We start from the raw sequence: 12,138 nt of genomic DNA, 5'->3' as shown, positions 1-12,138 counted from the left end.
CCCCGCAATCCGTGTCTTTAGTTCCTCCACCATTTGCATTCTGCCGTCTCCTAGTCTCCCCGTCCGGCATTCCTCAGTGTGTGAGATCAAATATAAGGGCTCTCTCATGACCTACCTTAAACAACGCTTCACCTCTCATGCTTGCCTGTGGAGGCCTCCTCATGTGTTTTATATCAGGGCGTCGATGGGGGAGGGAGGGAGGAATGGGGGAGGGTCGCGGCCGCCCCCATCCTCACCACCCCCCCCCCCCCTACCCCCTGCAGAGGCAGACCACCGCATCGTTTCTACATCCGTTTGCGTACTGTGCGCGTGCTCACAAGCCATTGATCAACGATCAGAGATTATATATAACAGGTATATCTATTTTTCTGTGGCTGTAAAAGGCCGGTAGTCTAGGAGAGATACATATTGAAATGCGATTTGTCTAGCAATAAGGACGATGAAAGTAATGGTCATCCTAATTATGGTTTTAAGATGTGAAAATGTCTCAAAAGTTCTACAGAATCTCTGTCTTCCAAATGTTTGACATGAAAATGGTTTCGACGTGTTTGTTATTTAACTGCTCCGCCTTCTATACAGTTTGACCTAGTTTTGTTTTCAATCTATTCCCTTTCCCTTCGTTGAACAGACAGTGTCGATAACAACCCCACAGTATTCAAACATCCTCTGGTCCAAATCTGTTGTTGCAGAGATGAGCCTTTAAGTTTATTAATATCTCGGCTATTAATAACTTAATTGCTTATAGCGAGAACTGACATTTTTCGCCCTTATTGCTTGTCCCAATGATCATTGTAACCCTAGGCAACACGTATTACATGCTTAAAGGGTTAATATTGTAAAATGTGTTGCACCTGGGGCTTGTTATATCCAACTACCTGTTGGCTGGATTGAGGCCAGGTTAAAGGGCCGGTTTCCCCAAGTGAGAAAATAAATGACTTTCTATATTGAAGTCCTTACACTTGATTTGATGGGGAAAATAAATGAAAAAAAATCCTGTTTTTGTATCGCTACCCCTCAATCTTGGGTACCTTGTGAGGAGAACTAATAGGCAGCCCCTTTGTTGCTAGAAATATTCCAGATCGGTCTCACTGTATAGAAAGCACTTAATTTATTTTAAGAGGTCTTTTAAAGATATGAACTGATAAAGGTATAACGGAATATATGTATGTGATATACATATGCGCACATTCATATAAACAAATTTCAAATGTTTTAAGAGATTAAATTGTTAGAATTATAATAAAGATGAAGAAACAAGTCATCACCATCTATTCAATCCTGCTGAAATGTGTCAAGAAGCAAATTTGAAAATAGTGTCTAGTGGTATAACAATGTATAGCGTTATCATTCCTACATTTTCAGCCTGGGTTTCTTTCAGCCAAACTTTACACACAGGATCCTTGCAAACCGTGTTCCCTACACAATTGAACTGTCTTGCTAAATCGGAATCATCCAGATATTCCCAGACATTCAGAAACATTTCAGCAAAACTGAGTGTTTCTGTAGTGTAGCTGAATATTCAGTTCATATTACACTGAATAAATTTTTATGATGTAATCTTCATTGATTTCGACCAAATAATAGCTCGTAAACATTCGATAATGCCCTCACGGAAGCCAACCTTTCATAGTCCAAATAAAATTATAGCAAATGATTTAGTTCAAACTTCAAGTGATAACTCATAATCTGACATGACAGAATTTTACTCTTGGTTACTTTGAGATTCAGCATAACTAAAGGCTAATCAAACAGACCTCAGAACTTTGTTCTTCCCCTATATGTTGCTGAAAGGTATTAAGGAACCAAACAGCGACCGTCAGTGAAAGTTATTATGTATGGCAACCTGATGGCTGTCCGGCGCTACAGAAGAAGCATGGACAGCTTGGGTAGGTGCCTGCATTAATTGCTTTTTCATTTCAGCAGATTGATATTTTAAGTGTGTTTGAGCAGAGATTTTATTGTCTAGGCCTGTGTAATGTCTGATAAGTCAAGACAACAATGCTCTGTGCGTAACCCTTTATGGTCAATAGAGGATAGAGATGTAATTAAATAATTGTAAGTTTCTAATTACTCAAGTGTCGATAGAAATACATTGCCCCTCCCGTAATAAAAGACACATTAGTTACAAAGATAGTTTTATTCAAAGAAATATTGGCATTATTTGGATAAACAAAATACGCGAAATTATTTGGATGTACTTTCAGCGATCACTCACTAGATGGCGCCATTGAGGAAGATGCAGCATCTGCAAGCACAAGACATGGATCAGAACAAGAAGTACGACCGTGCAAAAGCGGACAATCTGCATGTAATTTCCATCAGGCCCTGCCTTGTCAGGGGCAGGGCGGCACGTTATCCTCAGATTAAATCAGAGCCCAGTGCAAAGACATCACAAGAAACTGCAGGGCCTTCTAACATGCCTGCAAATGAAGGAATCTGGAGCATCACGAGTACTGACCTGATGTTTACAGTCAGCTCATGGCACTAGGTCACACGTCCTGCAAGACGAAGAAAAAGCACGTTAATAATCATCGGCTGAAAGGTACGTAAGGCCAAGTCACTGCATCCATGTTATCCTCAGTCTCTGGATTGTCAAGTCCAGAGAGGCACGCTATCCACAGAGTTTCAGAGCCCAGTGCAAAGACATCATAAGAAAATAATAATATAAGCTTACTCCCGTAAAACCAAACATTCATACTAACCTCAGAGATCCTTGGTGGCCTGATCCACTTCCTGCAAGACAAGGAGAAGGTCGGCGTGTTAGTGAGATGCCATGAGGCGCCACTAGGCTAGGCTAACCCCTGTAGCTAGTCTCCTCAGTCTCCGGATTGTCAAGTCCAGAGAGGCACGTTATCCACATGGTTTCAGAGCCCAGTGCAAAGACATCACAGGAGAGGGCCCATGCATTGATGGACGTTGTAAAGTACAGTTGGTCTACAGGAGAAGATGGCTTGGAAATAGTCCAACACGTGGCTATCAGATGTAGCTACCTAGCTAGAATGATGCTAACGTTAGCCGGTCACATGTGCAGTTAACTGGTCCAGAATCCATAATACAGCTCAATAAATAATTGATAAGCACGTCATTGACAATATTCTTAACATGATTATCAAACAAAACGATAATTAAAGGAACTCTCGCGGTAGATGGTTGAGAGGGAGCTTGATGCTTACCAACTAGACACATTCCTGGATGACGAGACAACGATGCCGGGCGGGATGGCGCTTTATATACGTCTCTCACGAAGGACCCAAGATAGGACCCGTATATGTGCCTCTCTAAAAATAACATGCGTGGTAGAAATGGTAAACTTTATTTGAATATAACTAAAAACATAGGGGGAAAATACCTTGCGTGCATGATACATTAATAGTAAAACTCTAGCCTATAGCCGAGTGTTTTAAGAATAGTATACTAATACTGTAATACAAACAACGACAGTTAGTACAATCTGCCGAGGGCCTATATATAGGTCTCACAAATGCACATTTGAGACTCGGTTACGGGCTGTGCCCTGCAATGCGATGTGAGAAGAACAAACAAAAGCAAACTGTTGTTCTGGGCAGTTCACAGAGGCCTGGGTGTGGACAGTGCAGCACCTGTCTGGTTATTAGATGACATGTCTTGGCAAGAGCCTGGCAATTACAACATAACTTTGGTTGTATGTCACTGGCAGCAGATGTGCTGTATGCACGGCTACTGTTGAGGAGTCCTCTACTTCAAATTACACTCACAGACACACAGACACCCACAGACGCACATAAATCTGGACGGTTCTGCCAGCTATGGCATGTGGGCCTGCCGATCTAGTCTGGATGCGGTGGTGTGTGTGTGTGTGTGTGTGTGTGTGTGTGTGTGTGTGTGTGTGTGTGTGTGTGTGTGTGTGTGTGTGTGTGTGTGTGTGTGTGTGTGTGTGTGTGTGTGTGTGTGTGTGTGTGTGTGTGTGGTTTGTCTCTTCTTATCTCCTCTAAGTACTCATTGTGGTCCAACAGAAGTGTGTCAATATCCGGGCAAATGTAATCAAAAGCGATCAAACAAAGCTTGAGTGAGTGAATGAGAGACGGGGAGGGAGAATGAGGGAGGGAACAATGGTTTGGGAGCAGTTGTAAAGCTCAAACAGGGGGGGGGAAGGACTGTTTCCTACAGCTGTTTTCAACAGGAGGAGGGGGCAGCGAGAGAGAGGGGGAGGGAGGGAGGGAGGGAGAGAGGGAGAGACCGAGGGAGGGAGGGAGGGAGGGAGGGAGGGAGGGAGGGAGGGAGAAAAACCAGCTCATCTCACACACACAGAGGGCCAGAGAAAGGGGACGAGCAGGGGAGCGGTGGGGCTAGTGGAAAACTAGAAAGCCCGACTGAAAGGAGTGAGGATAGGAGGGGAGAGGTGGCTAGGGGAGAGGCTCTGGGAATAGGAAAACTGAGCAGGAAGGAGGGCGGAAAACTGTGGACTAAGGGCGCTCCGAAGAACCGAACCCAGAGGAGTGGAAGGTAAGAGAAGACCGTCTGCTGGTTGTCCTTAAGTCCCCCGTCTGAGTACTGAAGCTCGAGGATCACTTTTTGGCTCTTTGGCTGATGGCTTTGTATCTCGTCTGTGTTGTTGGCGCACGTTGAGCTATGCAAGACAGTGGAAGCAGATAGGGGAGAAGGGGGGGTGAGGGAGGTTGTATGGTTGTGTGTGTGTGTGTGTGCATGTGTGAGGGTTTGCGTGTGTGGCTGTGTTCATGAATGTGCGTGTCTGTCTGTGTGTGATTGTGTTTGTGTGTGGCTGTGTATGTGCATGTGTGTTTGCAGGTCGGTCTGTGCGTGTGCATGTATGTGCCTGTTTCTGTGTGTGTCTGTGCGTGTGTAGCTGTGTGTATGTGCATGTGTGTTTGCACGGCTGTGTGCACTTATGTGTGTGTGTGGCAGTGTGTGTGTGTGTGGCTGTGCGACAGGCCATCTCAGGCAAAGGGTGGATGAGTTGTCAAAGTTTCAGATCGCCTTTCATGATTCAATTGAATCTCGCTGAAGCTGCCCTTTATTTTATTATGCTAACAGCCACTCTTTATGAAGACCTTTATATATCGGTTTATTGATTTGGATTTTGGATCTGGACAGCTATATATTCCCATGGTAGAGAATACATGGTTCCGAAAGAGGAACACTCCATGTCATTGAAGATCCTATTAGTGATGTTATTAATCAGACATCGACCGATAATCGCCCCTTCACAGAGTGGTTGAGTTGATAATGACTCAGTGAAATGTATATATTAGTTTTGTTAGCCCTTTCCAGGTTCAGTGGAGCACAGGACCTGTAAGGAAGCAGCACTGGTCATTGTAGAGATAGCAAATGGTTTCCATATATGTTTGGGGATAACATAAGAGTGGTCTTTCCCACAGTGCTCTTTGTTAAAGACCCCCCCCCCCCCCCCTAACCCCCCGGGGGCAGCCAGTAACTAGATGGACAGGAAGTCACAGTCAAGAGGTTAGGAGGGAAGTGATTCATTAGGGCTCTCTGACCCCTGCTGAGAGAGAGAGAGAGAGAGAGAGAGAGAGAGAGAGAGAGAGAGAGAGAGCGAGAGAGAGAGAGCGAGAGAGAGAGCGAGAGAGAGAGAGAGAGAGAGAGAGAGAGAGAGAGAGAGAGAGAGAGAGAGAGAGAGAGAGAGAGAGAGAGAGAGAGAGAGAGAGAGAGAGAGAGAGAGAGAGAGAGAGAGAGAGGACAACCACTATCTTCAGGGGGAGAAGAGAGGGTAAGGGGGGGATTTGATTGAGAAAGGGAGATAGAGAAGGGAACAGAAGGAGCATGATATTATAGTGTGGCCGTTAGTATAACCCCCCCCCCCCCCCGCAGATGCAGGGAGAGGCAGCAGGGAGAGGACCTGTGTAGCGCTCCTAGCCGACCATGTGATTTCCTATAAACAGAGTTCTCCAATCTAATTTTGCGCCTGACGGAACCGTATAAAAGGGTTGTGTATGTGTGTGGTTGTGTGTATTTTTCGTGTGTGTCTGTGTATGTGTGTCTCTGTGTTTCTTCCCCAGAACCACCATGGGTCTTGTGATGAAATCTAGTGATCTTTTACTTCATGCCTCTACAGAGAGGGTGTGTGTGTGTGTGTGTGTGTGCGTGTGCAGTCTGGGCCTCCATCCTCTAAAGCCGGAACATGTGACTGCATGTATGTTGTGAGTTTAGCAGAACCTGTGCATTGTGACATACAGACATACTTCATTTGTTTGGTCTTTCCTCAAGTGTTTTGGTTTGAGAGAGAGAGAGAGAGAGAGAGAGAGAGAGAGAGAGAGAGAGAGAGAGAGAGAGAGAGAGAGAGAGAGAGAGAGAGAGAGAGAGAGAGAGAGAGAGAGAGAGAGAGAGAGAGAGAGAGAGAGAGAGAGAGAGAGAGACCGAGAGACCGAGAGACCGAGGGAGAGAGACAGAGAGAGATATGGGAAGTGGGAATAAGCCCCACTAGTGAGGGGAGATGAGGGCAGTGCGATGGGATGATACAACCTTTACCCCCCTGTTTATATTTAGATAGCTCAAGTTCCCAAGCGAGGAACGCTGGTGGGAGAGTTCCTTCGTCCCTGCTGATGTATTCACAGCTTGGAGCGAGCCCAAAGACTGCTCCATGTACCACATTGCCGTACCATATTAGAAGCTCCTATGGTTGTGAAATGCAATCCTTTGATGATATACATCGCCTGGTGGTGAATGCTAATTCAGTGGCAGGTGGACACCCGTTTAATTCCAATCAAAATGTGAAACAGTCGTTCTGTTTAACGCTGTCGCTACCATTGTCTCATGTGTTTGTGATGGAGGATGACTTTAATGAAATGTTTTCTGACCACGATTACGTTCATCACCCAGGAAGGAAGATGTCAGCGATTACGTCGGAGAATGGCCTGGAAGACGCACACAGCAAAAGTTTCTGGGTGGTAAGTTGAGTGAGTGTGTGTGTGCGTGTGTTTGCGTGCGTGCGTGCGTTTGTCGAGGGAGGGTGTATGTGTTTACATGCACATGTCTCTCTGTCCCACAGATGATCAGATGTACAATCGAGGGCCCAGGCCTTAGTCGTCTCACTAAGACGAGCTGACATTGTCCGGGCCAAAACAGACAAAACATCTTTAGTGTTCAGCCTCATCATCTCTCTGAGTACAAGGCCACACGCTCCTATCTTGTGATGTTCAGCTCTTATGGGAAACATGCAGAGCATGAAGCCACACTCTCTAACCTTAGCATGACTCAAGTTTCACAAAGTAGCAGGCCGCCGGGATAACAGTTAGGTTAAGTTAAGTAAGGCTTCTGGGGAGATCAGGAGAAATCATTACAGAAGCTGGAACTTTCTATCAGGACGATTCTGGTTTAAGTCTATCCACATGTGCTGAAGTAATGTACATCCACATGCTAAAGTGGTTAACATTGACATGTGCTGAAGTGATGTTTTTAAATGAATAAAAATAAGTTAGCATGTCAAATGTGGCTCATGTTAATCTTATACAAAGTGGATAACAGCTCGGCTTAATTTAATAATAAGCATGTCCCTCTTCTGCATGCATCGTTCTCAAAGAAATGTAGATACTAAAGATTAAACTCAGATTCAACTCAACAATTGGCTTTGGTTAAGTCATATTTCCTCTTGATGAATTTACTACCATTGTTGTTGTTTTAAGGACACACCTTTCTTCTTTCCTTAGTGGTCAATGCCAGAGAAGATAACAGTGTTTAGCCGTGGCTAGGCGAGCAGTCTATATTTCAAACGTGTTTTCAATATACCTCTCCATAAATACAAGTTTTTGATCAATCAAAATAATGAGCATTAGTCTGGATGACAAAATAAATCAATTACTGAAGTAAAAACCATGTTGATGGTGGCTCCATATGGGACTCGAACCATTGAGATGTTTACCTCAGGATAGACTCCCATCGAACACCATTGCCAAGTAAAATAATCTGTGAATATTTGGGTCTACTACACATATTCGGAAAATGGAAGGTAATGCTCTGCTTGCTTACGATAAATACTTCAAACCCTAACCCTCCCGAAAACGTACAAATAAATCCCCTGAAGTTTGTGGCTACAAACATAGCCGCGAAAATCTTTGTTATTTTCCATCTCCTTCCGTTTCCATTTCGTACATATGCCTTTTTATGGGCTGCTGCACAATAAAAGTACAGACTGTTAGCATCTGAGCAGAAGGCAAGCACTCGAATACCTCAGGTTTGTGTACTTTGCAACTCTGACATTTCTCCCCATAACGGCTGTAACTCTTAACCATTTCCAATGGGGTTTGAATGGACTTGAGATCAAAATCTGAGATCAAAATCTCAATGGGCTCGAGTTCCACACGAGACAAGGACGATGGCAGCTCTGTCTCTATAACCGCGTAAGAACAGTCCATTCTGGTTCATAGTCCCTCCAAACGGTGGTGACAACGTCTGTGTTTATCACGGCCACATGTGTTCACCTCAATGCAAACATTTATCTCCCTCCTATGTTTTTGTACTAAACTACCACTTCAGCGCGCCTTGGTCTGCCTGCTCTCGGTTTTATCGCTCCCGGTCCTGTCGTTTGGCAGAGTGCTGGGTCTACTGGATATCAATATCCCAGGCTGAGACTTGATTATGATGCAGAGGTGTGCTCCTCTTTCAGGGCCTGGTGAGGCCACCGTCGTAAAAGCAGAGCGCTGTGCAGTTGTGTAACGGCTGTGATTCTGTGGTCCTGAGATTAGGAGGGAGATATGGAGACTTTTAGAGCACTTTTGTAGCCGGAAGGTTGCTAGTTTGATCCCCGGCACCTCCTAGCTGAGCAAAGGTGTCCCTGAGCCTCTCGCCTCTTCCTGACTACTCCTGACGAGCTGGCTGTCGCCTTGCATGGTTGACACTGCCGTCAGAGAGAAAGTAAGTCGTTTTGGATTAAAGTGTCTTCTAAATGCCCTAAATGTACATGTTGTGGTCACAAGTTTAACGAAAAAGACCAGGGTCACATCCATGAGGAAACTTGCCAATTATGAAAAGGTCTTTCATTCTTTCTTTTTACTTTTAACAAGACCTACTGCCGGGTCTCTTTGATGCTGCGATAGGCTGCCTAGGCAGATTGTGCCGGAGCAGATGTGTGTTGGGCCCTGTGATTGGCTCGAGGAGGATCTGCAGCCGTGAAGTTGGCCCCTCTGTGAATTCCTCAGCTGGTTTTGTTTAATCGGGGGACGATTGAGAAGTGCCAGGACGAACTACAACAGAAAGACGGAGCGCAGGAAGGAGAGAGGGGGAAAGATTAAGATTTTACGTGCGTTTAGGTATATGTGAGAGCTGCGTATGAAAGTGCACTTTGCAGTCCATATGTTTTATAACCTATAAATCAGTTTTACCGACAGTGTTTAAGGAAAACACCTTTTGACACACTTAATTAGCGGTTAGTTGTAACAAACGACGAGAATACTTTTGTAAACGTTGACGCATAAAATTAGTTATGGGATAGAGCTGCTTTTAAGAGAGCTACATCTAGCCATTGCCGCGCTCTGCTCAAACGCTTTCTGCAGCTTGTAAACGTGTCCTTCAGAGAGAGAGAGAGAGAGACACAGAGTGAGTGAGTTTGGGTTTTGTTGTATTATGTGGCGCCTGCCAGGAAAAATGGAGCGAGATCTTCCAAACTCCACATCCACAAACAAAGCATGTGTCATTGCACTCAGCAGCTGGGCCGTGCCCGTCTCTGGTGTTCCCAAGGCCCCCGAGCCCCTCCACTGGGCCGCCCCAGTGGGTACGGGCCCTGACCACGCCGGGCCCGGCCTGGTCTGTGAGGAACTGAGCCACAGAGGAACCCAACGCCCTGCGTGACACGACCAGCCAGCCACAGGGGATTTCTCCTTCTTTAAAGAGCGGTTCATACAAAACAAAACCTCTTTATCCACGATGAAAGGGCCCCTTTACTAAAGCAGTGATTTTGAACGTCCACATTTGTTTGCCGCTGAGGAGGCGAAGCGCGTTCGCTCGACTTGAGTCTAAATCGCTGACGCAAATTGTGTTGGGGCCCTGATTAAATGTAGCCATTCAGGATTCAATATGCAGATTCGTTCGGATGAGTTGGCAGCTCCACTTCACGGGGCTTGGAGTTGAAAACGAGGTCGGTCACAGATTCATACGTCCTTCTTAGAGCCACTAAACGGAGAGAGAAGGAGCGTTAGGTGATTTAAAAACATTTGGGGAAACACGACCCAACGACCCAAGCGACCCCAGGCTTATTCACACTGGACAGCACTTCTCACACTTGTTATTTTTGTGTGTCCTTGTGTGTGTGTGTGTGTGTGTGTGTGTGTGTGTGTGTGTGTGTGTGTGTGTGTGTGTGTGTGTGTGTGTGTGTGTGTGTGTGTGTGTGTGTGTGTGTGTGTGTGTGTGTGTGTGTGTGTGCGTGTCTGAGTGTGTCTGCCTGTTTGTGTCTGTATGTATGTGCCTGTGTGTGTGTCTCTGTCTGTACATGTGTGTCTCTTTCCGTGTGTGTGTGTGTGTGTGCCTCTTTCTGTCTGTATGTATGTCCCTGTCTGTGTCTGTTTGTGTGTGTCTGCTAACTGCCCTAAATGTAAATGTGTGTGTGGGTCTATTTCTGTATGTGTGTGTGTGTGTGTGTGTGTGTGTGTGTGTGACTCTCTTTCTGTGTGTGTGTCCTTCCAGCCTGGGAACTACCAGCGTACGGTCAAGCGGACGGAGGACTCCTTCCAGGCGTGTAATGACATCGTGGCGTGCTTCCAGGAGAGGGCCCGTGTGGAGCGCCAGTACGCCCAGCAACTCGCCGAGTGGAGCAACAAGTGGAAGCCCCTGGTGGAGACCAGTGAGTACTGCGGCCCCGCCAACATCTCCCAAAAAGGGGCCGAATGCGACCGTGAGCGCTGGCATTCCTGCGCTGTTGTGTTCCCGAATCGAGAGGAGGAGAGAGGAGGGCCGAGTTCCAAATCTCTCACTTTTTCACTCATTCCCTCACTCATTCACTCATTCCTCACGTGCACTTCAAAATGGTACTTTCACTTAGCATTGTGTTGCATCTTATCCGAGCTATCTCTGTTGTGCACGGGGAACGGGTTAACCAAGTGATTGTTAGTGCTTGGCACTTGGGTCTATGAACATCCTGATTGTACCGACAGCGATATATTGTTGTTTCTTTCTTCTGACAAATGTACTTATTGTCAGTCGCTCTGGTTGAAAGCGTCTGATAAAGGCCCTCAATGTTAATGTGAATTCCCGGATTCTTATTAAGTGACCAGTCTTTTTTTTAAGTCCTCTGTTTAGGGAGCGAGTGAGGTAGGGAGGGAGGCATTGGAGGAATTGGCAAGCGAATGATGCGGCGCCCTGATGTTTATTCGTCGCACAACCCCAGTGTTTGATGTTGAAGATGAGTCAGAGGAAAATGAAGGGGGGGGGGGGGGGGGGGGGGCGGGGGGTGGTAGAGTCAAAACGATTTATAGAGAAAGGTTCCCTGGATGGATAGACTCAGGGGCCGTTTCATCCTGAGGAACATTTAAACATCACATCTTTTTAACGGAGTGAATATCGGCAGTAGAAAAAGTATCATCAGTAAAATCCATGACCCAACACTGTTTTAAACATTATGCCTCAAAATAAAAATCTCTAACCATATTCCTTAACTAATGTCGTGCCTCTGTAACTATATCGCCAACCGAATATCTGACCGATGCTGCTGCGAACATAAAACTGAGTTCATCCATTCATGTTAGCTAGGCCCTAGACTGCTGACAGGACTCCTTGGGGGGTGAATTACGGGTATTTACATATCTGTTCCCCTCAGGCCACTTAGATAGTAAAACATAAACCGTTGGCCTCCTACTTTATGTTCACAGCTTAATTTGTCAACGGTTAAGCGATAAACAAACCTGTAGTCCTGCAGATCCCTTCCATGTTTGGAGAATCCGTTCCATGGCTTGAGTCCTTGGCTCTGGTCAGACCGGTGCACTTGCGCATGTGCGTGCGTTCATGTCTCTGTGTGCGTGTTCCCACGTGTGCCTTGTGTGTCTGTGTGTGCGTGCATGTCTCTGTGTGTGTGTTCCCACGTGTGCCTTGTGTGTGTGCGCCCGTGTCTATTGTGTGTGTGTGTGTGCGCCCGTGTTAATTGTGTGTGTGTGTGTGTGTGTGTGCATTGTGTGTGTCCGCCCATGTTGTTTATTGTGT

The 12,138-nt window shown here is 45.9% G+C and overlaps 1 protein-coding gene, 1 long non-coding RNA gene and 4 other non-coding genes across 8 annotated transcripts in view; 1 reads left to right on the top strand and 5 right to left on the bottom strand.

Annotated features, from left to right (window-relative positions):
- The window catches only part of LOC130406059 (uncharacterized), a 24,692-nt gene extending 21,505 nt beyond the window's left edge, over positions 1-3,187 (bottom strand). The window contains exons 1-2 of the long non-coding RNA XR_008904408.1: positions 2,459-3,187; positions 528-2,245 (exon numbers count right to left, since the gene is read on the bottom strand). This is a non-coding gene — a long non-coding RNA (uncharacterized LOC130406059). The remainder of the gene's footprint in view (positions 1-527; positions 2,246-2,458) is intronic.
- Positions 1-12,138, top strand: part of si:ch211-51c14.1 (protein kinase C and casein kinase substrate in neurons protein 2) — a 38,769-nt gene that overhangs the window by 17,486 nt on the left and 9,145 nt on the right. For 2 of the 3 annotated variants that reach the window (XM_056610102.1, XM_056610096.1), the window contains exon 5: positions 10,630-10,786. In XM_056610102.1, coding sequence (XP_056466077.1) covers positions 10,630-10,786 — 157 coding nt within the window. Of the gene's footprint in view, positions 1-6,834; positions 6,903-10,629; positions 10,787-12,138 lie in introns of all 3 variants that reach the window. The other variant, XM_056610110.1, reaches the window with a different exon arrangement.
- Positions 1,762-1,898, bottom strand: LOC130376757 (small nucleolar RNA SNORA16B/SNORA16A family). Its single transcript, XR_008894080.1, has one exon. It is a non-coding gene; the product is annotated as a small nucleolar RNA SNORA16B/SNORA16A family (small nucleolar RNA).
- LOC130376397 (small nucleolar RNA SNORD88) lies at positions 2,312-2,401 on the bottom strand. The gene has a single exon (XR_008894032.1). It is a non-coding gene; the product is annotated as a small nucleolar RNA SNORD88 (small nucleolar RNA).
- On the bottom strand, positions 2,571-2,658 carry LOC130376419 (small nucleolar RNA SNORD88). The gene has a single exon (XR_008894052.1). It is a non-coding gene; the product is annotated as a small nucleolar RNA SNORD88 (small nucleolar RNA).
- LOC130376364 (small nucleolar RNA SNORD88) lies at positions 2,810-2,897 on the bottom strand. The gene has a single exon (XR_008894003.1). It is a non-coding gene; the product is annotated as a small nucleolar RNA SNORD88 (small nucleolar RNA).

This window comes from Gadus chalcogrammus, chromosome 2 (genome assembly GCF_026213295.1).
Source record: "Gadus chalcogrammus isolate NIFS_2021 chromosome 2, NIFS_Gcha_1.0, whole genome shotgun sequence".
In the NCBI taxonomy this organism is placed as follows: Eukaryota; Metazoa; Chordata; class Actinopteri; order Gadiformes; family Gadidae; genus Gadus; species Gadus chalcogrammus.
The sequence above is the reverse complement of the archived record's forward strand: the minus strand, read 5'-3'. Positions and strand labels throughout refer to the sequence as shown.